General features: G+C 50.3%; 9 protein-coding genes across 9 annotated transcripts; 3 read left to right on the top strand and 6 right to left on the bottom strand.

Annotated features, from left to right (window-relative positions):
- Window positions 1-2345: 2345 nt before the first annotated feature.
- Window positions 2346-3522, top strand: UHO2_04189 (putative septin 3; the record flags this gene model as incomplete). Its single annotated transcript, XM_041555862.1, has 2 exons — window positions 2346-2617; window positions 2715-3522. The coding sequence occupies 2 exons, from the start codon at window positions 2346-2348 to the stop codon at window positions 3520-3522; spliced, it is 1080 nt and encodes a 359-aa protein (XP_041411796.1).
- Window positions 3523-3786: 264 nt separating this feature from the next.
- Window positions 3787-4425, bottom strand: UHO2_04190 (uncharacterized protein; the record flags this gene model as incomplete). The annotated part of the gene is made up of 1 exon (XM_041555863.1): window positions 3787-4425. One exon carries the CDS (start codon window positions 4423-4425, stop codon window positions 3787-3789), a length of 639 nt encoding a protein of 212 aa, XP_041411797.1.
- Window positions 4426-5035: 610 nt separating this feature from the next.
- Window positions 5036-6224, bottom strand: UHO2_04191 (putative oxidoreductase, 2-nitropropane dioxygenase family, putative; the record flags this gene model as incomplete). The annotated part of the gene is made up of 2 exons (XM_041555864.1): window positions 5036-6032; window positions 6148-6224. 2 exons carry the CDS (start codon window positions 6222-6224, stop codon window positions 5036-5038), a joined length of 1074 nt encoding a protein of 357 aa, XP_041411798.1.
- Window positions 6225-6676: 452 nt separating this feature from the next.
- UHO2_04192 (uncharacterized protein) lies at window positions 6677-7048 on the top strand (the record flags this gene model as incomplete). The annotated part of the gene is made up of 1 exon (XM_041555865.1): window positions 6677-7048. The coding sequence occupies one exon, from the start codon at window positions 6677-6679 to the stop codon at window positions 7046-7048; it is 372 nt and encodes a 123-aa protein (XP_041411799.1).
- A 32-nt stretch (window positions 7049-7080) lies between these two features.
- Window positions 7081-8353, bottom strand: UHO2_04193 (uncharacterized protein; the record flags this gene model as incomplete). The annotated part of the gene is made up of 3 exons (XM_041555866.1): window positions 7081-7931; window positions 8038-8212; window positions 8324-8353. 3 exons carry the CDS (start codon window positions 8351-8353, stop codon window positions 7081-7083), a joined length of 1056 nt encoding a protein of 351 aa, XP_041411800.1.
- Window positions 8354-10106: 1753 nt separating this feature from the next.
- On the top strand, window positions 10107-15077 carry UHO2_04194 (uncharacterized protein; the record flags this gene model as incomplete). The annotated part of the gene is made up of 1 exon (XM_041555867.1): window positions 10107-15077. One exon carries the CDS (start codon window positions 10107-10109, stop codon window positions 15075-15077), a length of 4971 nt encoding a protein of 1656 aa, XP_041411801.1.
- A 586-nt stretch (window positions 15078-15663) lies between these two features.
- On the bottom strand, window positions 15664-16347 carry UHO2_04195 (uncharacterized protein; the record flags this gene model as incomplete). Its single annotated transcript, XM_041555868.1, has 1 exon — window positions 15664-16347. One exon carries the CDS (start codon window positions 16345-16347, stop codon window positions 15664-15666), a length of 684 nt encoding a protein of 227 aa, XP_041411802.1.
- A 986-nt stretch (window positions 16348-17333) lies between these two features.
- Window positions 17334-17837, bottom strand: UHO2_04196 (uncharacterized protein; the record flags this gene model as incomplete). Its single annotated transcript, XM_041555869.1, has 1 exon — window positions 17334-17837. One exon carries the CDS (start codon window positions 17835-17837, stop codon window positions 17334-17336), a length of 504 nt encoding a protein of 167 aa, XP_041411803.1.
- Window positions 17838-22796: 4959 nt separating this feature from the next.
- On the bottom strand, window positions 22797-27958 carry UHO2_04197 (uncharacterized protein; the record flags this gene model as incomplete). Its single annotated transcript, XM_041555870.1, has 6 exons — window positions 22797-23078; window positions 23157-24511; window positions 24572-25254; window positions 25333-26454; window positions 27042-27729; window positions 27880-27958. 6 exons carry the CDS (start codon window positions 27956-27958, stop codon window positions 22797-22799), a joined length of 4209 nt encoding a protein of 1402 aa, XP_041411804.1.
- Between the last annotated feature and the right edge of the window lie 38 nt (window positions 27959-27996).

Consider the following 27996-nt stretch of genomic DNA (forward strand, 5'->3'; position numbering starts at 1 on the left):
TTATCCACCTTCTCAACAGGTACGAATCAAGCAATCATAGGATGTATCATGGACTTGTTCATATGTTGCCTGAAGCATTCAACAATCTCGCCATCTGACTCCAGCAAACAGAGGCTTTCTGGTGGAACTACAGCAGCTCAGGTGTGATGTCTCTCAACAAAGTGCAAGAGATTCTTTCAGTGGCTCTGTACAGACTTGGCCATTCTGGAAATGGAGGTGGTGAACGTGATGCTGCTTTGCAATGTGGTTGCGGTGTTGGGAGCATTGTTGGATACACCAATCACACAGCTGCTGGCCTCCTCAAGCTAAACAACGAGGTCATGCAGTTTGCTTCAGAGGGAGAGAGACAACATGCTTCTGCCTGGGTGCGCAATACAACTGGGGTTGAAGAGTGGGGTAAGGGCTGGCTTGTGGTGGATGGCACACACATCCCTCTTGCCTGGAAGCCAGGAGTGCTCAGTTGAGAGCACTTCTGCTACAAAGGCTTCCACAGCATCAATGTAGTGCTGGTGATCCTGCCACACTCACTGCAGATTGTCAAATCAGTTGTTGGACAGCCTGGCAGTGTTCAGGATTCAAAGGTTTGGGCCTCAGGCAGCAACATCCTGAAGAAGCCTTGCCTGTACCTTGACAAAGGTGAGTTCATCTGGGTTGATGGTGGATATGGCCATTCTGCCTTCACAGTTGGACCATTCTCTCACATTGCTGCTGACAAGAGTCAAGACCTTCAACACTTCAACTACATGCTCTCTCGAGTCCAAGTACAAGTCGAACATGCCATTGCATACCTGAAGAACTGCTTCCAGTGCCTTACAGGCTATTGTGGTAACATCTACCATTTCAAGGACCACATCACTGCTGCCAAGATGATCCAAGCCTGCATTGTTGCCCACACCTTTGCAAGTCAATATGACCGTCCTGCTGATATTGCCGACCTGCTGTTGCCCTCTTTCTCTGAGGATGAGGTGAGTGAGGTTGTTCAAAGCCTCCAACTTGATGCCAGTGATACACAAGAGCTCAGGAGGACAAGATGCACAAATCAGCAGGAATACGAACTGGATCTTGCCACTGCAACACAAGGAATGTCACAGTATGCAGTGTCAAGACTTCAAAGTTCTGCTGCACATGATCTTCGAGAGGGTTTGTTCCAGGTGCTGTTCAGATCCACTGGGCGCAATGAGGAAGACACTACTGCATTGTCTCGACATCATGAGAGGACTACTGTGGACTACATTGCCATGACTCAAAGCGCATCAGCTCGGAGACAGGAGCAAGTCTTGACACAACCATTCTCAATCTGACAGGCACTCTCTCTTCTTCTGTTCAATACAATTCTTCTCACCACCATATGAAACATTACATTGAGTGCATTGTGTGAAGAGGAAAGCAAGATATAAGCAAGCAATGGGTAATAGTGATGAGAGTGACAAGTAACATGACCACTGTTAGGTTACATATTTTATCGGCCATATGATTTCATCACATTTTTGGAAACCTGCTTTTCCTTGGGGGGGTTTTCAAATTCCCTCCAAAAACGTGCTCTCGAAAAAACCCGCATTTTTTAAAAACGCAAAAACTTTGATACCCCCTACAATTGATTGAATGAATGTGGTGAGAGCCTAGTGCGCTCAGCTTGATATATATACATTGTGGTGGCACATGCCCAGTGTGGGAGCAGCCTACTTCATGACGATGTCTGACAACGAGCGGGACGGTGTTGTACGCGATCTCTGATCAAATCGGTCATCTAACTGGATCGGCTCGGCGTCATCCTTTAGCGTCGCACTGGATCGTAATCTTCAACAAAAGAGTGTCTCTGGGGGAGAGCGATTTGATCCGATTTCAGAGAAGAACACGGTTGAATACCGCTTCAGGGTGGATTAAATACAACGATTTCGAATTGAGTTCGAAAATGTAATTGCCTGGACGCGCGTGTTGCGTGTCGGCAGGCGAGAAGGCATATTGCGAGTCGCCAAGACTGAGGAGCGGCCAGATTGAGCGAAGAAATGGCCCGTGCGCAACACTTGGACATTATGGAAAGACACACACACGCACAAACACACACACACATTTTCGAATAGGTCCCTGCGCTATCATTCTGATCTTGACCATCATCACCTTGCCCCTTTGCACCAATCGCACCCTTTTGATCACCGGCTGGTCGCTTGCATCTGCAGTCGTCTCCTTTCGCTGCGTCTCGAGAGCAGGTTTACCTCGCACTGTCCACTTCAGCACTCATCTGCGAGGACCATTCGTTGGGAAGCCTTTGATCTGGCTACACTTTGCTATATAGCCTCACCACCCACCACAGATAGCCCACCATTTCGTCCGTAATCAACTCCAGCATGGCCTCCCGCCGACGTGCGGCCAAGAAGGGTGTATCCTTCTGCCTCATGGTCGTCGGCGCTTCGGGTACAGGCAAGACCACCTTTGTCAACACTCTGTGCGAATCCGAGGTCATTGGCCACAAGGTCAGCGACAACCCTGAGACCGCCCACATCGAAGAGGGCATCCGCATCAAGCCTGTAAACGTCGAGCTTGAGGAGGATGGTATGCGTATCGGTCTCACCATCGTAGACACGCCTGGTTTCGGTGACAATATTGACAATGAATATGCGTAAGTTTCAGCTAAATACGGACTACTTGTATTGCAGAATCTCAAGTAGGCTCACATCATCCGCTTTCTCTATCCTCTTGCTTCTGTGCTGATTCAGATTCTCGGAGATCGTTGGCTTCCTTGAGCGACAGTACGATGACATCTTGGCGGAGGAGTCGCGAATCAAGCGTAACCCTCGTTGGCGTGACAACCGTGTCCACGCCCTACTCTACTTTATCACTCCTACCGGTCATTCGTTGCGCGAGATCGACATCGAGCTTATGCGTCGTCTCTCGCCACGTGTCAACGTCATCCCCGTCATCGGCAAGGCGGACTCGATGACTCTCAGCGAGCGACAAGAGTTCAAGAAGCGAATCAGGGAGGACATTGAACACTACGGCATCCCTGTCTACAACTTCCCTTACGATGTCGAGGAGGACGACGAAGAGACGATTGCCGACAACTCGGAGCTTCGCGGTCTTATGCCTTTCGCGATTGTTGGATCCGAAGAGAACGTCATTGTCAATGGCGAGTCTGTCCGAGCACGCAAATACCCCTGGGGTATCGTCGAGGTTGACAACCCCAAACACTCTGACTTTGCTCGTCTCCGATCGGCATTGCTCAATACACATCTTACCGACCTTAAGGAGATCACGCACGACTTCCTCTACGAGAACTACCGTACCGAGAAGCTCTCCAGGACTGTTCACAGCGACTACGCCGACACTTCGATTCCTGGTGAAGAGTTGGCTAACCAGTCGGTCAGGTTGAAGGAGGAACAACTCAAGCGTGAAGAGGACAAGTTGAAGGAGATCGAACTCAGAGTGCAGAGAGAGATTCAGGAAAAGAGACAGGAGTTGTTGGCAAAGGAGGAGAGCTTGAGGAACTTGGAGTCTCGCTTGCAGGCTCAGAACATTAATGAGTAGGTGCTGAATTTGCCTCGAGGAGAAAAGGATTCTAAGCATGCTTGCGAAACTCAGCAAAAGGGCCCGCATCTGTTGTCAAGTCTCATGCCTCTATTGTATCAAGGTGCTAGTCATTTGCGAAAATGTCAAGTCTTGTTTTCTTTCGCTTGTTGGTGCTTTGTAGCCTGCTCTAATCGTGTGTGCACCGAGTTATTGTTTGAGTCCAGGCTTTCTGCTTGTCGCTTCTCCTCACTGTTGAGCGAGTGAGGGCAGACTTGTTCAGCTTTACTCTAAACCTCTTGCCTTTCTCCAAACGGTAATCCACTGGAGGATCCTCTCCACGTTCTGTTGCACATGACCAGTTTCTTCACTTATCAACTCGACCACTGCTTCTTGCGGATAGCTCTGCCTTGCATCATCGGCAACAACGCCCATGATCTCTGCTTGATTATTCTCCTGAATCTTGTTAATCGGATAGCCTCTTTTTTCCAATCTTTCCCACAACACTCCATGATCACATCTCAACACTACTACTAAATCAATCCAACGTTCAGGCCAAACATCACAGGTATGCCAGTCTAGAATCAAACCTCCTCGCTCTTCTGATTCTTGAGAATGCTTTGCAGCTTGTAAATCGTGCTGGTTGAAATGTTGCGAGTCAAGAGGTTCAGGTGCTTTGTTACCAGTGTAAGGTTCAAGATAATCGACAAGTTGATCTTCGTCTACTTGGTAGCTTTGCCATTCTTGCAAATATTCAGTATAGAAGCCTTTGCATTTGACAAGTGCGCCTATGTCGATCTGGCGTAAGGGGTGGTAGGTGGAGCAACCAGAGTTGGTGTAGGTGGAGGCTAGAAGAGAAGAGTGCGTTGATTTACCTGTACCTGGAGTTCCTGTGATGACTATGTTTGGATAGCTACGGACCATTGTTGTAGTTGAGATCTGGTAGGATGTGATTGATATCAAGTGGTTATGCGTTGTGAACGATGTTGGTGGCCGATGAACAGAAGAAGCAGGATGAGGGTAAGGTGTTCGAATCAGGGTCTCAAAAAAAAAAAAAAAAAAAAAAAAAAAAAAAAAAGTTTTGGATACAGTGTGGAGAAAAGCCAAATAAAATTCAGAGCAACAACTTCACAAATCTAACAACCACTTTTTCTTTTCTTTCTTCCGCCCAACGCCGCTTAATCACAAACTTAACCAGCGATCATGCAGACTATGGTCATCATGAGCATGCTCTGCGGTCGTGACCAAATCAGACCACAATCCATGTCCGAGCAACCCTGAAGAAGGTTATGTTGAGCAAGACAGGTCGGAATATCTCGCAATCCAACGGACCTCAACCAGACTTTGTCTTCTCTCTCAAACAACTCAGCTTACTGACAAAGTGTGACATGCTCACCCACCGACTTTGCTTATAGACACAATGCAACGCCAACCACGCTTCACTGACCGACTGATCTTAGCTGTGAAAGACTGAACGATGTTCGATATTGCTAGGCAACCACAACAATAGACATAGCATTTGCCGTTTGGATGCTCAAAGACGAGCACCACCACCAACAAGCAACTGGCTACCGTTTCTCAGTGTGGCGACAGCCTCATTAACCATCTCATCGACGATCTCCTTAGCAGGCTTGATGTCGTTGATAACCGACGCGCACTTTCCTAACAAGAACCTCTGTCTAGCCTGAGCCTCCTTGGTTCCCTGCTCATCATCGTTTTCCAAGTCATGATAAACCGGAATGATACCCTTCTCGGTCAACTTCTTGATCTCGTCTGGGCGAGATTCCCAGTCGTCAATGTACTTGGTCTTATAGAGACGCAAGGGACGACCGGTGAAGATGATCGTTCTGATATCCGTCTCATGAGTCGACTTGAGCACCGCTTCCTTATGCGCCTTGGGAGCACCGGACTCTTTAGAAGCAACAAAACGAGTCCCCACCCAAATACCATCAGCACCGTAACAAATCGACGCAGCTAAACCACGGCCGTTAAAAATGCCACCTGCAGCAACCGTAATGATCGGCTTACCGGTCAAAGGACTCTTGTGACCTCTGCAAATGTCAACGACACGTGGCGCAATGATGGAAAGGGGAACATCACCAGTGTGACCACCTCCTTCGCCTCCTTGGAAGATGACCATGTCGACACCGGCTTCGAGAACTTTAGGTGCGTGCTTGGGATGTCCGATGATACCAGCGACGATGATCTTAGCTGCGTGAAGTTTTGAAACGACTTGAGCGGGTGGAACACCGACGGCAGAGACGAAAAGTTTGGCGCCGGATTCGATGATGATATCGATAAGCTCGGGAAGTTGTCCGTTGGTGTAGTCGGTGTTGGTCTTGCGGGCACCACCACCGACTTTGGGAAGAAGGAGATCGACACCGAAAGGTCCATTCTTGTCGTTCAAGAAGGATTTCAGCTCGGCGATCTGTTGGCGGAGGAACTTGGGAGTGTAGCCGACGCCACCTATAACACCAATACCACCGGCATTGGTGACTGCCGCGGCGAGCTCAGGACCAGCAGCGACGTTCCTGCGAGCCAAATGAAAGCGCCGAACAAGAAGAAGAAGAAGAAGAAGAAGAAGGAAAAGTCAGTGTCAATTGTGTCTTGTTGCCAGGCGTTGTGGGTGTTGTAAGGACAACTTACATGCCGGCAAGCATGATGGGGTGCTTGATACCGAACTGCTCGGTGAGCGGGGTCTTGATTTGCTGTGCGGAAGCCATGTTGAGAATGTTTGAGTATCTCTATGATGTTAATGAAGCAGGAGATGGTGGAGCAGGAGGAAGGAGGCTTGCAAACGACAGAGTGAGTCCTGAGTTGCTTGAGCTTCTCTTGTCTTGCCACTTGTCTCTGTCTGTCACTTGCGGGGTTCGATGCTTCCTGTACGACCCAAAGGGAAGAGAGCGCCTGTGACCCTTGCTGGAATTCTCTCCGGATGTTGTCTTTACCGGTTCAACCGGCTATCCGCTCCGCACTCACAGAGGGCGAAAGCTTCGCTAAGGGTCCACTTCGAAACTCCTCTTCTCGCACGGTAGCAACAAGCAGCAAGCTCGCAGATCTTGCAACAGACCCTTGACGGAAGCCGTCTTGCCGAATCACCTTACATGCCCGTCTTGTCTCCTAACCCCAAAAGCAAGTCGCTCCTTGGTCTCGTCGACTGAACATCTACGCCAGCATGGACCGGATCGCAGAGCACAAAGCCGCAATGGCGGCAGCTACCATCGAAGCCAACTTGGTCGGTCGTACCAGCCTCGTTCACATTCCAGACGGTCGTGCGTTCTGCGGTACCTTGCTCTGCATCGACTCGGGATGCAACATCATTCTCGCTAACACCGACGAAACCAGAACTACAGCGCAAGGTCGAACGTCGACAAGGAATGTGGGGATGGTCATGATACCAGGCAACTACGTCGTCAAGGTCGAGGTTCAACGGGTTACTACCCAGTCGGCCGCAGACTCGAAACACGATCAAGGGGACAACAGGATGCCCTCTTCGTCAATGATGGCTCAAGCGGGATGGCCTGATGACGATGGTATGTACTCGTGATTGCAAGCTATCGGTCAAGTTACAGACCCTTATCACATGGGGATTGGCTCCAAACCTCGGGCTCGCTCGAGTGTCTGCTCGCTAATAGTGTAGAGCTTTGTCGCCACTGCATCCAGCTCCGCCAGGAACTGGTCGTCTGGAGAAGCGGCGGTAAGCTCTAGAAGCGAGTTCATCATTCGAGATAGTGGCTCGAGCAAGTCGGCCTCAATGTCTTGTGCTATGTCATTGTTAACGAGTTGCATGAACATGTCGATGGACGACTGGAAGAGCACATCGATGCCGCACAGCAAGCCCGGATCGACGGCAGGTTTGGTTTCCCTGTAAGCGCTTATATCGTAACGCAGCATGTCCAAAATCGCTTCGGTCACCGCATACGAGAGATGCCAAGAAAGAATGTCTCGCTCCCTGAGCCGATCGAAGATCCCGGCTGCTGACTTCACATACGCCTCGGGTGCTCGCCAAACTAGGTTGACGAGCAACCTTGCTACACGAAGCTGGTATTGAGTATCGCCATCAAGTCTCTCAATGCCTTGAGCCGAATGGCGATCTACGAGACCGATCTCATCGAGAGCGTCGAGCAGGATTGCAAGCAGACGCAGAATGGCGAATCGCATTTCGCCTCTGTCCGTCGGATTGTCAGTCGCCACTTCGAGGCTGTCGAAGAGGAGCTTCAATACCGTAGCCGTTTCGTCAGCGCTTCCTGCACCTGAGTTTTCTTCGAGTATGCAAGTCAAGAATTGGGTGGTCAAAGCGCACGGTCCGCCGAAGAACCATGGCTCAGAGACTAGTTGAAGGTCGAGTGCTTCGCGTTGTTCAGCTGTCGACTCTTCGAGCCATCGGCGTGCACGGTCGATTGTGTGACGGGCGTCTTCTCGATCTTGTTCTTTCAGTGGCAGAAAAAGGAAGGAATGGGGTATCGAGAATGCTCAGACTACCCGTGAATTACGAAAGCTTGAGGGAGTGAAGAGGTATGCATTCAAGCGACTCACCACTCCTCCAGCGGGCGACGAGAACGAAGAAGTCTCGATACGTTTCCAGAGCAAAGTCGAGAGGCAAATGCGGAAAGTGTTGCAGGGAGCGCAAGAAGAGCGAGACGGACTGCGCCAAAGCATCGCGTGGATCGACATGAGGGCCAATAGCTAGCTCTGTCTGGCTGAGCACGGTCTGTGTGTGCGCCAAGATAGATGATTGCGGAAATGTAGGTGTCAGTCAGTGGTCGGAGGAAGAGGGCCGGAGGAAGAGGGCCGGAGGAAGAGGGCGAAGAGGACTACTCACCACAGCAGCTCTCACTAGCGTCTCAGCCATTTTCAGTGCTAGCAGGATGATCCTAAGGCTCGTAGCCAAGCTTGTCGGGGTCGAACAAGTTGGAGCCAAAGTACGAGGCATTCTTATACCTGAGAGGCCTTTGTCCTCGATGTAGGCCTAGATCTCTGTTTCCGCAATAGCTTAGCCATGTATCGGCACGATCCAGCTCAAGCTCAAAAGACCAGCGAAAGGATGCGGAGCGCATCGGAAGATCCGTCCAGCTTCTCTGCTGTAAGCTTGCCAAGAATGTGTTGGATTGAGAGGTCAAACAGCCACGCAAACACCCGACCGCCAAAGCAACTGTGGCGCTTCTGGCGTCGTGATCTGTCGAATGCCATTCGCATTTAGCGATCACATCCCTAATCCAAAGCAGAAACTTTACCGCAGACCGGAGAGCAACTCTCAGTACGAGAATGCCCTAAGGTTTCGGATGTGCCGAAGGATGAGAAAGAGCACACACAAAAAAAAAAAAAAAAAAAAAAAAAAAAAAAAAAAAAAAAAAAAAAAAAAAGCTTTTTTGACGTGTCACCTTTTTGCATTCGCGTTTGCAAAACGGTCGGCGAGTCACGGTTGAGAGGGCCGAGATGACTGTAGCAACACCAACCGCGTTTCGCTGCAATGAGTGACCAGAACTTGAGCAACAAAGGCTCGCAAACTGGGCTCGAAAACAGCAATTCCGAAGCAGCCTGTCGGCGGAATTGTGGAAATATTGGTTGCCTAAGCGTCGAAATGCAAAGCCGGCATCGCTTTGCATCAAGGCTTGCTTGTTCTGCGTTCTTGTCGATTGGAGTGTATATACGAGCGATAGATGCTCATGGTCCAAGATCGGTTCAAGCTGTGAAGGAACAAGTACCGCTTTGAAGTGCAAGAAGAGGCTTGGAAGTGGGGACAAGCCGATGGATACAAAAGGCAAGTGTTGACCGAGAGACCGACATCGGCGACACCCTCTACTCAACGTGGGCAATAGTGTTGTTCCTTCTTTCCTCAGCTAAATCAGGCAGGCAGCAGGATTTGCCTCTTTACGCTCACCATCGGCCTATGCGAACACAAGATTACTTTAGGCTTGCTCGAGAACAAGACGGCTACAGTGCTCTTCCTCTGAATCAATGGCTCTGTCGGCAAGGTCGTCTTTTTGACAAGCTTTTTGCTGTTCTACATGCGCGCCGTTGCGTGTGCCGAGCAGCTTACTGCACCCTTCTCACCGTCGCATCTCAGGCTTCTTTTTCTTCTTTGCTGCAGCCGCTTTTGCTCGGTTGGCCGTTGTCTTGGCTCTTTGGTGTTCCTGCCTGTTGCGCTTTGCTTGCTCATCATGTTCAGAATTCGTTGTTCGCTCACTATTCGTTGACTCCGCCTCCGTCTCCGCCTTGGCCTCGCTTGGGAGCAGAGAAGCGCTCCGATGGATCTTAGGGTTAGCTATGCTTTTCCTTTCGCCAAGACCTTTGACATCCTGTGCTTTCTCTGCTCTTTGCCTTCGGTAATGTCACAACATTGAGCTCCTGCTATCCATAAGCCAGTCACATCGACCATCAGCCCTTCTCGCTCTCCACTTCGGAACTTCCGAAATGGATGAGTTGTCTTTGCTTCTCCTCCTCCACCACCATCACCTGAGGACCTCTTGTTTATCCTATCTCACACGCCCTTTCTTCCCACGCCTCGACGGATGCTCCGATCTTTTGCCTTGTAAGCCTTGCGCTCAAATCGGATCGTTTCCGACAAGCCTACGTCGGCCGAACTTGGCAGGGACTTGTTCCAAATGGCGTCTCTAACCGCCACCGAACATGTCCCAAACCCTTCGTCTTCATCAACGCCACCACCAGCCCTGCCGACAACGACAACGACAACGACAAAAGATGAGCGCCGCACAGCATCCTCCTCGTCACTAGCTCCTACTCTCTCTAAAGATGAACCATCGCTCTCCTCTTTGGCGATTCGACGGAACCAGTTCCTCGCCCTTACAAAGAAGAACTGCATCGTGCTCCGTTCGTATTGGTTCATCAACCTCTTGCGCTGCCTTATCGTCCCCATCGCATATTACATCTTCTTGGGCTATGCCAAAAACTTTTTCAACCCAACTAACGATCTTGGTCTCGGTCAGCCAGTTCCCATTCGTCGACTCTCGCATGGTCTGACCAATCCCATTTACTGGCTCGATTCCAGCACCTCGACGGTGCAGTCCAGATTCTCCTCACAGCAGATTATGGATATCGTGCTTGATGGATTGCAACCAAGTCAACGTTCTCTCCTTAGGCGAGTTAGCGATGCCACACAGCTCGGACTCGCCTGTCCACAGGCATTCAACGGTCTCAGTTCGTGTTTCGGAGCCGTCGAGTTCTCTGACATTACTGAGCAAGGTAGTGTCACCTACACTCTTCGCCTCGATCCCGGTCTCAACAGGGTCAGAGTCAGCACCAACAAAGGTGATGCCGAAACACGCACGCTTCCTCTCCAATTCGCGATCGACGCTGCTATCCTCCAGCTCAATGGCGCGCCCGCTGCCTCCTACTCTCAACCACCTCTCCAACAGCCATACTCAAATCAGACCAATGCAGAACAAGCAGAGAGCCAGCGAAGAGGTTTTCTTGGCGGTGTCGATCAGCTTTCTGTCCTCGCCTTCTTCATCGGCATGCTCGGCGTCGTTTGGCATTTGCCATCATCTGTCAGTGAAGAACGAGGTTCCGGTATGACTGCTCTTCTTACCACTATGGGATGTGCACAACTCCCTCGTCTCCTCTCTTGGCTCTGCGGTCCCGGTGCTGCATATTTGCCAGCATGGTTCGTCATGGGCGCTTCGTTGTCAGCCACTCTCTGGACAACAAGCAACAAGGCTCTTTGCATTTTTGCTCACGTCTTACCCGGTCTTGCTATGGCAAGTTGGTCTCTCTTTGTCGCCACTTTCTTCGCACGTGCCAACGTCTCTAGTATCATCACCACTGCCATTGCTATCCTCTTCGCCATTGTGGCTCTCATCACCAAACATATCGGTGAAGGTGGCGCTATCGTGATCGGCTTGCTCTTCCCCTCAGCATCCTTTGTGTACGAATTCGTCGCTATCTCGGCTTACGAGCATGAAGGGCTCCCCGCCAACATCACCGCTTCGCACGATGGCATCAACAAAGGTCCCTCCATCCTCGGCCAAGTTATCGTCCAGCTTATTGGCATCTTCCTCTTCCCCGCCCTTACCATTTTGCTCGAACGCAAGCTGTTCTTTGCCGAGCCTTTCTTCAACTGGTTGTTCCGACGTCGGTCTTCCTCCAATCCCACCTCGGCTCAGTTCACAGAAAAGGGTACACATGCGGCTACCCCGGCATTGAAGATCAACAACTTGGTCAAAAAGTACGGCAAGAAAGAGAGCAGTCTAGCAGTAGATCGGTTGAATTTGGAGGTGCCTCGTGGCACGATCACCTGTTTGCTTGGCTCGAATGGTTCGGGCAAGTCCACCACTATCGGTGTTGTGGGCGGCACGATCCGTAAGACTTCCGGTCAAGTCTATATTGACGGATTCGAGCGTGCTGCTGCACCACCTGGCCTTCTCGGTGTCTGTCCGCAAAAAGACGTGCTCTTCAACCAACTCACCTGCTTGCAACATGTCGAGTTATTCCGCGCTATCAAGCATCGTCGTGGCACAAAAGACGATGCAACCGACCTTTTGGCTCAATGCGAGCTCTCGCACAAGCTCAAGTCAAAGCCCACCCAGCTTTCGGGCGGTCAGAAACGTCGACTTCAGACAGCAGCTGCTTTGGTGGGTCAATCGACTTTCCTCATGTTCGATGAAGCCACTTCTGGTCTCGACCCTCTTTCGAGACGTGCGATCTGGAAGATTCTGCTGAACGAGCGAGGAAGGCGATCGATCCTGCTCACTAGTCATTTTTTGGATGAGGCCGATTTGTTGGGCGACCATATTGTTATCTTGGCTGCACCAGGAAACAAGTTGTGCCAAGGTACGCCGGTCGAGCTCAAGACCAGATATGGACAGGGAAGCACGATTCAGGTTTCGCCACCAGGGTGTCAGGTGTTGCCGCTGCTGAACGAGGCTTGTCCAGGGACTAGGCAGATTTCTGCTCTCGAACCTGACCAGGACTCGTTCTTGTTGCCTTCAACTAATCAAGCTGAGATCGCCAAAGCACTGGAAGCGATTGAGAAGCACAAAGCTGCACTTGGTGTAAGTAGGTACGACGTCGCCGGACCTTCACTCGAAAGTGTATTCTTGTCGCTCAACTCCGAACACGCACGTGCAAACGGCAAGCAGGAAGAAGTCGACGAGATGCAAGGCAATGTCGGCCAGCCCGGCACACATGTCGGCAGAGGTGGACAGACCAAACTCTCCGATGGCGCTGTTGCTAGTGTCTTTGAGCTTACTCTAGCTCAGCTGGGCAAGCGAATGGTGCTGTACCGTCGCATCTACCTCCCCGCCATCTTCGCTATACTCGTTGCCGTACTCGGCTCGATCGTTCCACTAGCTTTCTTCTCCAATCGCGAACCATCTTGCACTCGAGGTTTCAGAGATCGCGAGATCAGCGAAACCGCCACTTTCTGGAATAACGCTTCTCGTACCACCGAGCTTCTTTATGCTGCACCCGAGGCGAGTGCCCAGGTTGTGTTCGGTAACGGTTTCAACCTTACGGGCATCGAATTCGACCGCGTTGCACTGGACCAGTACAACGAGACCATCGCACAGAGATGGTATGCAGACCAAAGAGGGCCAGGTGGTATCGCGCTTCCGCGCACCACCAGCGCTGCCAATCAGTTCTCGTACTTGGCTGATCAGGGCATGGTGTATCCTATCGCAGCGCTTAACTTGGTCAGCAATGCCGGTTTGGCTTCTGCGAGGGGTACGAATGCTGGTGGTGCAGATGGTTCTCCGACAATCACATCCAACTATCGGCCTCTGTCGAATCTTTCCCTCGGAAACGGTCTTGGTGATGCGCTGAAATGGGCTGTTGTGTTTGGGTTGGTGCAAGCTGTTTGGCCTGCGTTTGCTGCTCTTTACCCTTCTGCGGAGCGCAATAATCGGGTTAAGGCGATGGCGTTGACTAATGGAATGCGTGCTGTTCCTCTCTGGTTGGGTCATCTTCTTGCTGAACTTCCCGTCATTCTCATCAGCACTATCCCTGTCGCCGTTGTCTACGCGTTCGCTTCGGACCAGTTCGCAGGCGAAGGGGTCTTCTGGGTCGTCCTTTTCCTCCACGGCGTATCCTCCACCTTGCAGAGCTTCGTCGTCTCGCTTTTCGCTCCGAACCAATTGGCAGCATTCGCCATTGTTGCGGCATGGAACGTTCTCGCATTCCTCATCTATTTCGCCACTACCATGCTTACCGTCACCTACTACGTCGGAAATGGCCTCGCCGGCGCACTCGATGCAGCTTACTACGTCGAAGCGATCCTAGCTCCCAGCGTTAGCATGACCCGTGCAGGTTTCGTCTCTGTAAACCTCTTCAATCTGCTCTGCAACGGTAGAGGTGGGTACAGGAGTGGTGGTATCGCCGCTATCGATCTTTTGGGTGGCCCGATTGTGTATGCTATTGTTTGGGCGCTTGTTTGTTTTGGGATCCTTGTTGCGAATGATTCTGGCTACCCTCTCCTACCTTCTTGGCTTGGTTTTCTCCGAAGAAAATCCTACAAGAAGCGCAGGGCTGAGGTGGACGAAGAAGAAAAAGTGCAACCAGTCGGACAAGGCGTAAGCGAAGAATCCCTCCGTCTGGACTCGGATTCCTGTGACGACGTGCTTCAAGCCAAACATCTCGACAAATCCTACGGCAAACTTCTCGCCGTCGACGATGTCTCTCTCGGTGTTCGTCGCGAAGAAACGGTCGCTTTACTGGGTATCAATGGAGGAGGAAAAACCACTACCCATGCTCTCATCCGGGGTGAACTCATACCCGATTTCGGATCAGTGACAATTTCTGGCATAAACGTCGCACAAAATCCAACTCTCGCACGATCGAACATCGCCTCAGTTCCGCAATTCGACGGTTTAGACCCGCTACTTAGCGTCGGCGAACACCTTTGTACGTATTCCCGCATCAAAGGCGTCCCGCACACCGAACGGGCAGATGACGTAGCCGCGGTGATGCATCTCACCAATCTCACTCAGTACTCTGATCGTCGAGCAGGCGCTCTTTCGGGTGGAAACATGCGCAAACTCTCCCTTGCAATCGCTTTACTCGGAAATCCATCCGTGCTGTTGCTAGACGAGTTGAGTTCGGGAGTCGATTCCTGGACCAAACGCGGTTTGTGGCAAACCCTCCGCCGAGCAGGTCGTGGGCGTGCGACGCTGTTGACGAGTCATAGTATGGAAGAAGCCGCTGCACTAGCCTCTCGAGTAGCAATCCAAGCTTCGTGCATCTTGGCGATCGATACGATTGGTAATTTGCGCAAGTCTCATCCTGCGTACGAGCTGCAATTGGATATTGCAGAAGAGCACAGAGGTAGTCAGGAGGCGTATGAAAGGGTGGAAAAGTTTGTAAAAGGGTTGTTTGTGCAAGCGAGGTCGAGCGATGAAGCTAGTGTAAGATTTGAGATCCCTTTGCACGGAGAAGGGGGAGAAGGGGGGGTGGCAGGATTGTTTAGGAAACTAGAAAGGGCGGAGGAGCAGAGGAAAGAAGTTGGAGTGGTGGGATATCAGATTTCACCGGTGAGTTTGGAAAGCTTGTTCTTGCACATCGTTCGGAGAGCGCAGAGTGAGGCGGCGAAGGATGAAGTTGGTGCTCATCACCGTCATCATTGAGATAAGATACGGTTTGTATTGTTAGAGATGTGGATAGGATGATAAAAGACTTGGTTTGGAACTGGATCTGTTGGAAAAGTAGACTGCCCTTTGTTGTGCAAGTCAAGCGATCGATATCAATGCCTAACATGCGCTTATTCGAACGCTTCTGTATCGTACGAGTCTGGATGTCAGTCTAGCAACCTTGTTGGAAATCCAATTCGAGAGAGCGTTGTTTCTGTGAATTGCAGCAGTCCAAGGAGTATGATGCGTGTTGACACCAGATCGACTCCCTTCCAGACACACCTTGACGCACAATCCTTCGCAACACCATGCGATGATGGTCTTGCATGATGAGGGAAGAAAAGCAACGTGAATTGAAATCACGATCAACAAGAAATGAAGCGAGCAAAAGAAGAGAGAAAGAGAGGAGCATTCGAACAACGACAAAAGCGTATCACAAAACCAACGAGGTCTGCGCTTAGACAAGACCACCATCAGCTTGCTTAGGCTTGTCACCGGAGACGGTCATCGGAGGAGGATTATCACTACCATCGATCTTTCCATCATCCTAAATTGCAACCTTACTCTTACCGCCAGCAGGAGCCTAGTCCTCCTTCACATCCTTCGAACCCTTCTTCACATCCTTCGACCCCTCCATCTTTGCGCCATTCGGATCCTCCGGACAGGCGAATTCCTTTCTGTTTTTTCCACCAGCGTCGGAACAACGCCTGCAGAATGCCTGTTTCCACCAAATCGTATCGTTGGCGCCCATATCCGTCTTTCCACCTTGCTCTATACACTGAATATTGGTAGGGGAAGTCCAACTGCACTTGGCGGACTTTCGGGCTTCGGTCATAAACGCTTGAACCATGGAACCACGAGGATTGTTATCCAGCGAATAGATTCCATCATAAGCAGCAAATTGGAGCGTGCAGATACCGAGGAAACCTTTGTCAATCGGAGCGATCGCTACCGAGGAAGTGATGGTGATCGACGATGGAGCGCCTTGGTAGTAGTCGGTAACGTCGGAGTCTCGATGAGTCGTATCAGGCCTAGGTTTGCGATCCGCCGGTTTTACAGTGCCATGGGTCCGTACGTCCTTGCTGGGGTCGAATTCTCTGTAGTGGACTGGCTCCCACACGTAGCGTTTCTCTAGGTTGGTGGCGGCGGGGGAAAGGTAAGAATCGAACGTATCAAGACGGTTGGGTTTGGAACTAGCTTCAACATCAGCATTGGCGAGGAAGAGGGAAGAGGCTACGAAAGCAAAAAGAAGAGATTTGGAAAACATTTTGAGAAAAAAAAAACTCGACTCCAGGTCGAGGTTGGTAGAAGATGTGAAGAGTTAGTGGAAAAAGGAGAGCGGTAGAGGGGGTGAGGGGGGGGGGGGGGGGGGGGGGCGTTTATATGCTTTTTTGATAGGTGATATGAGTAGAGAAGAGAGGATCCTATTTCCCCAAGGTTCCATGGAGATGGTTAAAGTCGCTATCGGATTAGGGCTTGTTCGGTGCGAAAATGGTGGTGTCCGGTGGGTTTGAGTTGGCGTTTCATTTAGTGGGAAGGGTGAGGGAAGGTGGTGGTGGGAAGTATGCACGACCCATTGGTAAAGGTACCCATTCCTATGATACAGGCACCCACAACAAGCTGTGTCTCGACCCACGGCGATGGCGATGGATGGCGTTGATTTCATTCAGCGGGATGAGAACTTTGCACATTCGGTGGGTCTCGGTTTGTGCCTGTGCTGATGTCAAATGGGGGTTCCTCCATCTCCCATTCTTCTCAACCATAACTTTGCAACAATCTCACACGGCTTTCACAACAACGTTCCAGCCCACGACGCTCAAGAACGAAAGACGTCCCTTCTTTCAAACAAAGGGTCCTCGAAACCTTTTCCCACACCAATACTGCCCTTCGTTGTCCAAGTCAAGCGATCGATACCAATGCCTAATAAGCGCTCATTCGAACGGTCTTGTATCGTACGAGTCTGAATGTCAGTCTAGCAACCTTGTTCGAAATCGAATTCGAGAGGTGGTTGTGTCTGAATTGCAGCAGTCCGAGGAGTACGATGCGTGTTGACACCAGATCGACTCCCTTCCAGACACACTTTGACGCACAATCCTTCGCAACACCATGCGATCATGGTCTTGTATGATGAGGGAACAAAAGGCAATGTGAATTGGAATCACGATCAACAGGAAATGAAGCGAGGAAGAGAGGAGATAAAGAGAGCATTCGAACAACGACAAAACCGAATCACAAAACCAACCAGGACTGCGCTTAGACAGGAGTACCCTCGCTTCCATCCTCAACCCCCTTTCCACCCTCCTTTCCACCCTTCGAACCCGAACAACCGTGTTCCTCAGCGTTCTCTCCACCAGCTTCGGAACAACGCTTGCAGAATGCCTGCTCCCACCAACGTACATCGCCGGGTTTATTTACCACCTTTTTAACGTTCTCTACACATTCAACATAGTTAGGGCCAATCAGAACGCAATGGGCGTGCTTTTGGGCTTCGGTGATAAACTTTTGAATCGGGCGAGCTTTAGTATCGACAGCCGGTTTAAAGTATTCGTCTACATGAGCAAATGGTAACGTGCAGCCACCGAATGCTATTTCCGGTTCGTTGGAGAGGATTGAATTGACGAGGATCGTGGACGCTAGAACCTGTTTGCCTTTGCCGTTGTCTCGACGAAACTTGCCGGAGGTACTAGCTTCAACACCAACATTGGCGAGGAAGAGGCAAGAGGCTACGAAAGCAAAAACAAGAGATTTGGGAAACATTGTAAAAAAAACTTGACTCCAGGTCGAGGTTGGTAGAAGATGTGAAGAGTTGGTGAAAGAAGAAGAGCGGTAGAGGTGAGGAGGGGGTGTTTATATGCTTTTTAGATAGGTGACACGAGTAGAGAAGAGGGGAGCCTATTTCACCAAGGTTCCACGGAGACAGTTTCGTCGCTACCGGATTAGGGCTTGCTCGGTGCGAAAGGAGTGGCGTCTGGTGGGTTTGAGTTGGCGTTTCATTTAGTGGGAAGGGTGAGTGAAGTTGGTGGTGGGAAGTATGCACTGAAGAAATTGAGGTCGTATGAGGTCCCGATACTGGTGATCAGGGATGGTCTAAGTACAATGTCACTACTTTTGTTACAGCAGAAACATATACTAAATTGACCTACAAGAATGTAGCAAGAGCCTAGTGCTCTCTGTGAGATATATATACATGTGTGTGGCACAAGCCAAATGTGGGACTGCTCCTACTTAATGATCTAGCCTGACAACGAGCGAGACTTGGTTGTACCCAATCCTCAACAAACTCGATTGTCCCCGATCTCTGATCTCATTGCCCTAGTGTCACTTGTTAGCGTCATCACTGGATCATTACTTTCAGCACCCCCTCTCGATCCAGTATGCTTCTTTGACACTATCAGACTGAACAGCTCCCATATGTGCACCAGTGTTGGCACTGTGAGTGGCTTTGTCAATATGTTGGCAATATTCTCGCAACTCTGGACTGGGGCAATCGTGAGTTGCTGACTAGCCACTTCATCCCACAAGAAGAAGTGAGTGATATCGATGTGCTTTGTCCTCTTGAAGTGTTGTGGGTCGCTTGCGATGGTGCGTGCTCCTGATGAATCACTGTACAGGATTGGAACATTTCGATTGAAGGCTAGCTCACCCTCTTGTGAGTAGATGGTCATAGTTCCAGCACTCATGCATATTCCGGTCATCAGCAGTGTTTGTTGTTGCAGCTTGTGTAGGAACATCGATGTCCATAGTAGCTCTCTAGCAGCTCCTGCTAGGGCTACATATTCAGCTTCCACTGAGCTATTTGCCACCATTGGTTGGAGGCATGATGACCAACTACACACTAGTCCCTCAATCATGAAGGTGTATCCTGATGTCGACCTCCTGCAACTGCACGATCCTGCCCAATCGCTATCTGCCCACCCAGTGAGTGTTCACCCACCAGTGTGTGTTCACCCACCAGTGTGTGTTCCTACAGAAAGGCTGATTCCTATCGTTCCCTTGAGGTATCATAATATGCATTTGGTGGCAGTGAGGTGTTCACCAGAGGGGTTTGCAATGAATCAGGCACAGTGGCCAACAGCAAATGCAATATCAGGTCAGCTGCCTTGGGCAATCCATAATAATGACCCTACAAGTGATGCATAGTGATGAATTTCTTCAGCACTAGCTGGATTGCCTTCCCATGGTCCAAGAGTATTAATGGCTTCAGTGGCTGGTGTCAATGCTGCCCAGGCTTTGTCCATCCCAAACTTCATTAGTATTCCTTCAATGTATCCACTCTGATTTATCAATAGTGTACAAGCCTTTCTATCATAATCCACATTCAGGCCAATGATATGTGACACATTTCCTTGGTCTGTGATATTGAAGACACTTGTGAGCTGTTGTTGTACAGATTTGACATGTGATTCTGTTGCCCCAATAACTAGGAGGTCATCAACATAGACTGCAAGTAGTATCATCACATCATCTGATCCACATGTGTATACACAAGGTTTGGCCCTGCAACACTTGAAACCAAATGCTTGGAGTTGTTCATCGAGTGCTGCATGCCACAATCTGCCAGCCTGCTTGAGCCCATAGAGAGCTTTCTTCAACCTATAGCATTTGTTCTTGGTCACTTCCATTTCGAACATCAGTGGGATCTGTACATACACATCCTTATCAATCTTACCATTCAGGAATGCCATACTGATGTTGAGTTGAATGGCATGCATTCCGTATCGGCGGGCAATGGTGAGTAAGATTCATACTGTTTGTAAATGAATGACCAGACTGAAGGTCTGGTTGTAGTCTAATCCCTGGTGCTGAGTGTCAGGGGTCTCGCGCCTGAAACCCAGGTCGGTCTGTCGAGATACTCGGTGACTATCAAACTGTGCGACAGCTATTGTCTCGAGATACTCGGTGACTATCAAGTTGTGCAGTGACAGCAGGTGGCGTTTGTTGTATATACTATCGTAGGTTTCGGCTGACCTCTGTGGACACTCCGTTCAGGGGTAGCTCGGCACGATCAATATCAATGTTATGATGACACCAAGGTCTGGTGTGAGTGTTGATGATGATGAGGTTGATGGTGTTGGTGATGAGATTGGTGATGTCGATGATAATGAGGTTGATGGTGTTGGTGATAAGGTTGGTGGCGTCAACACGAGTGTCCAGTGTGTTGACTTGATGCTTGAAGTGATCCCCGGACCGCAGTGGACTACTGCCTTCGGTTCTATCGATATCCGGACCGCTAACCTGCTATGGGGCGCCTTCGGACGTCAGGTAGTGGTGATACAACACACACACTACGATGAGGAGCAACCTTGATAGATTGCTGCTATGCTGACTGAAACTAATGTATACTTATGCTGAAGTGATAACTAGTTATGGTGAGTAGAGTGGATGGGGATCCACTCGACCTATGATGATGAGAAAGCATGGTTATATACCTCTTCACAGCATCGCCAGCGATGCTGCTCCTGCTCTCTCTCCAGAGAGTACCTTCTTCATCGAGTACTGCTCAGGGGCCTCTCCTGCTTGGCACCCCTGTTCCTCTTGAGTGGTGTCGACTCCTTCGACACTGCTCCTCCTCCTCATGACCTGTGTCGACTCCTTCGACACTGCTCCTCCTCCTCATGACCTGTGTCGACTCCTTCGACACTGCTCCTTCTCCTCATGACCTGTGTCGACTCCTTCGACACTGCTCCTCCTCCTCATGACCTGTGTCGACTCCTTCGACACTGCTCCTCCTCCTCTTGACCTGTGTCGACTTCCTGTCTCTCGAGCCCCTGAGTGGTAACCATCTGCATGCTCCTTGAGCTTGGTCCTCTTCGTGGCTGTGCCTGGTCCTCCTCGCATGTGGCTCGGTTCTCCTTTGCATGTGAATCCATAGGAGTCCATGGTCTCCATGGAGACTGCACTACGACCATGCTCTCTACTGGTATCGACTAGGTCTTCGATACCTGTGCTCCTTCCATACGAACCAGTGACCCTCCTGCTTCTTGAGCATCCAGGCCCATGACACTGAGCATATCCCTGTGCAACCAGACACGCTTTGTATTGTGTGGCATGGCATTGGGCGTCAAGCTTGAGTTTGTATACCCAGCAAATGCCAATGAGTCTGCCATTTGCTGGTATGTCCACCAGGTCGAAGACATTCATTTTATGCATGCTGTCCATCTCGCTCACCATTGCCTCTTGCCATTTCGGCCAGTCATTGTGTGCTTTAGCTTCATTGAGAGATAATGGTTCCAACAGGATACTGTCAGCACTCCGAAGGTGTTGGCTGCTAGCAATCAACACAGTACCATCCATTATTGCAGCTGCAAATGCCATGCAGTCCAGATGGTGACTGCTGACTACAGGTATGTGGGTAGCAGGGTTTGGTGTGAGTGAGCACATTGTAGCAAAAGCCATGTATTCAAGGTCAATTGACAGGTCCGGTGGTTCCATGCAGGTGATGTTTGTCAGGGGTCTCGCGCCTGAAACCCAGGTCGGTCTGTCGAGATACTCGGTGACTATCGAACTGTGCGACAGCTATTGTCTCGGTATCAGTGACTATCAAGTTGCACAGTGACAACAGGTGGTGTTCATTGTATATACTATCATAGGTTTCGGCTGACCTCTGTGGACACTCCGTTCAGGGGTAGCTCAGCATGATCAATATCAATACTTCGGTTATGATGACACCAAGGTCTGGTGTGAGTGTTGATGATGATGAGGTTGATGACGTTGGTGATAAGGTTGGTGTTGATGAGGTTGATGGTGTTGGTGATAAGGTTGGTGGCATCAATACAAGTGTCCAGTGTGTTGACTTGATGCTTGAAGTGATCCCCAGACCGCAGTGGACTACTGCCTTCAGTTCTATCTTGATCCAGACCGCTAACCTGCTATGGGCACCTTCAGATGTCAGGTAGTGGTGATACAACACACACACTATGATGAGGAGCAACCTTGATAGATTGCTGCTATGCTGACTGAAACTAATATATACTTATGCTGAAGTGATAACTAGTTATGGTGAGTAGAGTGGATGAGGATCCACTTGACCTATGATGATGAGAAAGCATGGTTATATACCTCTTCACAGCATTGCCAGCAATGCTGCTCCTGCTCTCTCTCCAGAGAGTACCTTCTTCATCGAGTACTGCTCAGGGGCCTCTCCTGCTTGGCACCCCTGTGCCTCTTGAGTGGTGTCAACTCCTTCGACACTGCTCCTCCTCCTCATGACCTGGTGTCGACTCCTTCGACACTGCTCCTCCTCCTCATGACCTGGTGTCGACTCCTTCGACACTGCTCCTCTTCCTTTGACTGGTGACAGTTCCTTTGACTCTTGTCTCTCGAGCCCCTGAGTGGTAACCATCTGAGCTTGGTCCTCTTCGTGGCTGTGCCTGCTCCTTGAGCTTGGTCCTCCTCGCATGTGGCTCGTGTCCTCCTTTGCATGTGAGTCCATAGGAGTCCATGGTCTCCATGGAGACTGCACTATGACCATGCTCTCTACTGGTATCAACTAGATCTTCGATACCTGTGCTCCTTCCATATGAACCAGTGACCCTCCTGCTTCTTGAGCATCCAGGCCCATGACACTACCCCCCTCTTAAGAGCCGAGCTCCGTCGAGGCATGCTCTGGTCTGGTTCATGCTGACTCCTCCTCCTCCTCCTCCTCCTCGACATCATTGCCAACATCCCTCTTCCTCCTTCTCTCAATCGTCATTCTTCCTCCTCCTCCTCCTCTCTCTACTCCTCCTGTGCTCTCCTCCTCTCTCTACTTTGTCTACTCGCTCGTCCCCCCTCCGACACCTCATACTCCTGGATGAGGTCGGGGCAGTTGAGATTCTCCACTGGTTCCCATGAAGCAGCTTCTTCTGAGTACCCTCTCCACAACACTTTGTACTCTGTAGTCCCATTGTGTGAACGCTTGTCAATGAGTGCTTCGACTTCGAAGTCAAGGTCCTCATCTGGAAGTGATGGTATGGTGGGCTGTTCAGCATGTTGAGGAAGAGAACTTGTTCTTGCTGGCTCGAGCATGGAGACATGGAACACATCATGCACCCTAAGGTTTGCTGGCAATGTGATTCAATAAGCTCGGCGTCCTACCCATTCCTGAACTGGGTAGGGTCCTGCAAACCAGGTATCTAACTTGGGTGTGGGTCTCCTAGTCTTCCAGTTTCGACAGTTGATATAGACCATATCACCCACCTTAAACTCGATGTCTTTGTGCTTCCTGTTATACTGGTCTACTGATCTTTGTTGTGCCTCTCTGATCTGCTCCTGGAGGTACTTGCAACACTCCTTTCCATCCATGAGGTACTCAAAGCAACCTGGATCATTGACTCCTAGTTGTTGAGGGATGTCAGGATGAGCTTTGGGGTTCCATCCATAGCATGCAAAGAATGGTGAGACACCAATGCTGTTGTGGACCGTGTTGTTGTATACAAAGGCTGCAGTGTCCAGCAGGTTGGCCCAGTCATCCTGCTCATAGTTGCAGTACATCCTTAGGTATTGCTCTATGACCTGATTGACCCTCTCTGTCTGACCATTGGTTTGAGGATGGTAAGCCATGCTAAGTGAGTGCTTCACACCCATTTGTTCTGCGAATGCCTTCCATGCTCCTGATATGAACTGCCTGCCTTGGTCCGAGACCATGTGATCTGGGTATCCGAAGAGTCTAACCATGTGTCCATATAGCAACACTGCAGTCTGTTTGGCCGTGACTGTGTTATGGGTTGGAGCTAGTATGGCAAACTTGGTTAACCTGTTGACAATGACTAAGATAGAGTCATAGGTCTTGGAGTCATACTTCTTCAATGGTGGTAGTCCTTCAATGAAGTCGAGGGATTTGGAGCCCCAGGGCCTGTCTGGTGTTGCTAGTGGCTGTAGCAAACCATATGGATGGTGACGAGGAGCTTTGTACCTAGCACATACAGGACAACTTTCTACATAGTCTGCAATCCAAGCTGTCATGTTTGGCCACCAGTAATGTCGTTGAGCTGCCTTGATGGTAGCATCTCTTCCCACGTGTCCAGCAGTGATGCCATCATGGCATTGAGTCATCACCATGAATCGCAGGTGCTCTACAGAGAGAGACTGTCCATCTACCTCTTTGGCACTCCTTGAGTGTCGGTTGTTGGTCCTCCCTGGCATGATCACTTTGGGGATAACCAACCTTCCTCCACTGTACCATAGGTCATCCTTGACCTCAAAGGGCTTCTTCCTATGTATCTCCTGTAGCTCTTGGTCTAAGGGCTGGAAGATCTTGACCAGGTCTCTGAGACCTTTTGATGCTATGGACTCCATTGAGATCATGGGGGCCACTAGGATCAAGTCATGGTATGCTGTCTCCTTGAACACTCGAGGAGGCAGTAGTTGCCTCACATTGTGATCCTGCTCTTCACCAGCTGGTTGCATGTCTGTCCTTCTGGTGAGAGCATCGGGTTCACCACCTTTGTCTCCTGGTCAATACTGCAATATGAAGTCGAAGTCTGCTAGTAGTATTGCCCATCAAGCCTGACGACCTGTGATGTGTCTCTGTGACTTGAAGTACTTGAGGGCTTCATGGTTGGTGAGGATGACCAGTTGGCTCAGTAGTCCAGCTAGCATGTGTCGCCACTGAGTAAGGCAGACGACCACAGCTAGGAGCTCCTTGTCATGGATTTCATAGTTCTTCTCAGCAGAAGACATCTTCCTAGAGTAGAAGGCCACTGGATGCCATTGTCCTTCATGCTCCTGCTTGAGTACTCCTGCTATAGCAAAGTCACTTGCATCAGTCTCCATCCTTGTTGGAAGGTGGTAGTCGAAGTGCTGAAGCACTCCTGCTGATGTGAAGGCCTGGATGAGCTTGTGGAAGGCCTGTTGGGCCTCCTCTGGTAGCTCGAACTTCTTGAACCGTTCTATAGGCTTTACCAGTGATGTCAATGGCTTGGCTATGCAAGCAAAGTGGGCTATGAACCTTCGATAGAAGTTGGCAAAACCCAGGAACCTCTGGATGTCATGGATTGACTCCAGCATTGGCCACTCTTTGACAGTGCGCACCTTTTCTGGGTCCATCTCTATACCCATTGGCTTGATGATGTATCCCAGGAACTCGACTATCTTGGTGTGGAACTCACACTTCGACAGCTTGGCAAAGAGCCTGTTGCTCCTCAAGTGAGTGAGGACCTTGGTGACATGCTTCACATGTACCTCCTCAGTGTCACTGAAGATCAGGAAGTCATCTAGGTATACTACCACATATATCCCAATGATGTCTCAGAAGATGTCATTGATGAATGACTGGAAGTGAGCCAGAGCATTGGCTAGGCCAAAGGGCATCACTAGGTACTCATAGAGTCCCAACTGAGTGCCAAAAGCTGTCTTCCATTCATCTCCTTTAGCAATCCGGATGAGGTTGTATGCTGCTCTAAGGTCTAGCTTGGTATAGATCCTTGCCTTCCTGAGTAAGAACAGCTGCTCCTCGATGAGGGGCAATGGTGCCCTGTTCTTGACAGTGATCTCGTTGAGACCTCTGTAGTCCACACAGAGTCTGAGACCTCCATCCTTCTTTGGTACGAAGAGCACTGGTGATCGTGCCGGGCTCTTCGATGGTCTTATGAACCCCTTCTCGAGGTTCTCATCCAAGTATCTCCTCAACTCGGACATCTCCTTGGGTCCCTTAAGGTATAGGGGCCCTTGAGGTGGCTTCCCTCCTTCTATCAACTCGAGGTGGAGATCATGCCCGGTATGATGGGGCAGCTTGTCTGCTTCCACCTCATCAAACACATCTTGCAGGTGTTGGTATGGCTTTGGTATGTCTGCAGCCGTCACCACCTTGTCTACTTCCACCTCCATCTCGACTCCTTTGTCTGCGCCTGTAGGTACAAAACCAAAGGCTGGGAGTGATGATGGTGGCTCCTCCAACAGCATGAACCCTATGGGTCCATCTTCCAGAGCTGCTCGTAGTATGCGCTCTGCTGAGACAAACTCGTTACCATGAAGGGTTGGTCTCCTCATGGTTAGGTCCCCTGCTCTTGCTGCCTCAGGGGGTCTCCTTGGGGGTCGGTCCTGCTCCTGAGTCTTGAACTCCAGCTGGCCCATATCCCATTGTATGGTGGGTTTGAGCCTCCGTAGCTCAGTGAACCCCAGGATGAGGTCATAGTCCACAGTGTCGGCCACTGAAGCTTCGACCACACCCAGATTGTGTGTACCAATAGATACCTGCATGCTCGCAGAACTATTGATGGAGAGTTGGTGCCTGGTGACACCATGGATCGATCTTGTTTTTATGGGTTTTGTGGGTATTTGGTACTTACTAATGAAAGAATCTGAGACTATGGACAAACCAGCACCGGTATCAGCTAGTATCCAAGCAGGATGGTCTTGAACCATTCCAGAGAGCTCCAGTACTGCTTTGCCTCCACTGGTAGAGAAACATACTTGACAATCTTGATATATACAGAGTGATGGCGAGGAGGTTTGTAGAGCAATGCATGCCATCAGTGCATCACCCCACTGACGTTTCCCTCATCGTCATCATCATCATGCTCCTCCTCCTCATGGTCGAGGTCCATGGGTTGCTGGTATGAGCTGAGGTCCATGGCCTCGGGGTCACCCGTCTCAGTACTGCCTGTGTGGCCATCTCCTGAGTCGGTGGCCTCCTCAAAGGGGTCTGCTGTGGTGACCATAACCTTTGGTCCCATGGGTCGAGAGCTAAGAGGGTCTACCCTCCTGCTGGGGCAGTCTCTGGCCCAATGGCCGATACCCTTGCATACATGACAGGTGTTGATACCTGATGGAGCAGGGCTTCCTTGCTTCGAGGGTTGAGTGGGATGATGAGGAAGGGGTCGGTTTAGGTTTTGTATAGTTGCTTGTGTAGTTGCTTGTGATGGTGATCGAGCTGGATAAGGTTGAGTGGGTTGTCGGATGGGGATCGAACTTTGATTTGGCCGAGACCCAGTTCTTAGTGGAGGTGATGTGGCATTTGGGAGTGAGTGTCTAGCCGAGGACTGCTGTAGTAGCATCCTCTGTCGATCGATCTCCTCAACCTCTCGGTACCACTCCCATCTCTTCCCAGGTGGATTCCTCTCGAACTTCTCCTGTATGCTGCAAGTGAGACTTCCTCTGAAGAGATCAATTACTAGCTCGTTGTCATCTAGGTTGACCTGTCCCTCCAAGTCTCTGAACCGCTCTACATGACATGTGGCAGCACCAGGAGCATCACTTGTGAGTCTGAGAGCCAACAGCTTGTTGTATGCCTCCATCCTAGCATTGCGTGGGTTGAACTGTTCTGACAGTCGCTCTGTGAAGTAGTGCCAATCATTGAACAACCTTCCTTCTCTAGCTCTATCAATACGGAGCTTGGAGGTCCACCACTCTCTTGCTGTCCCTTCCAGTTGAGCACCCATGTGATTGATCATCCTAGACTGCTCATACACCTGGTTGAACTTAAACCATGCTTCGGCTTCTAGAATGAAGATCTCCATGTCTCGGGGATTGAACTTTGGAAAGGGGGTGGCGATGGGCTTTGACCGGTTAAGCTCTGCCATGATGCTGGTATCCTCCTTGTGGTCCAGGGGGTAAGGGTCCGTCCTAGTCCTGCTGTAGGGGTCCAGCTTAGTCTTGACATATCTTGGCCCAGTAGGTGAAGCATACTTCTCATAGTTGATGTCCTCCTGCTCATCCAGGTTGAATGAGACTGATCGTCTTGGTCATGGAGCCGGAGTAGGAGTATGTGGGTCTCCTATCATAGACTCATCTCCTCCTCCTGCTTGGTCTTCTGAGTGAGAGAGGTCCATTGTCTCCTCCCTGCTCAGTTGAGCTCGTTGTAATCGTTCCTCTCGATGACCCTGTCTGGTAAGCTCTAGCTGTGCTTCCAATAGAGTGAGTAGTCTATCGAGCTTATTGTTGAGGTCTGGGTCCGTCATGGTGATCGTGAGGAGCTGCTTGAACGATCCACTCTAAT

The sequence above is a fragment of the Ustilago hordei genome (genome assembly GCF_900519145.1).
Source record: "Ustilago hordei strain Uho2 genome assembly, contig: UHO2_contig_08, whole genome shotgun sequence".
NCBI lineage: Eukaryota > Fungi > Basidiomycota > Ustilaginomycetes > Ustilaginales > Ustilaginaceae > Ustilago > Ustilago hordei.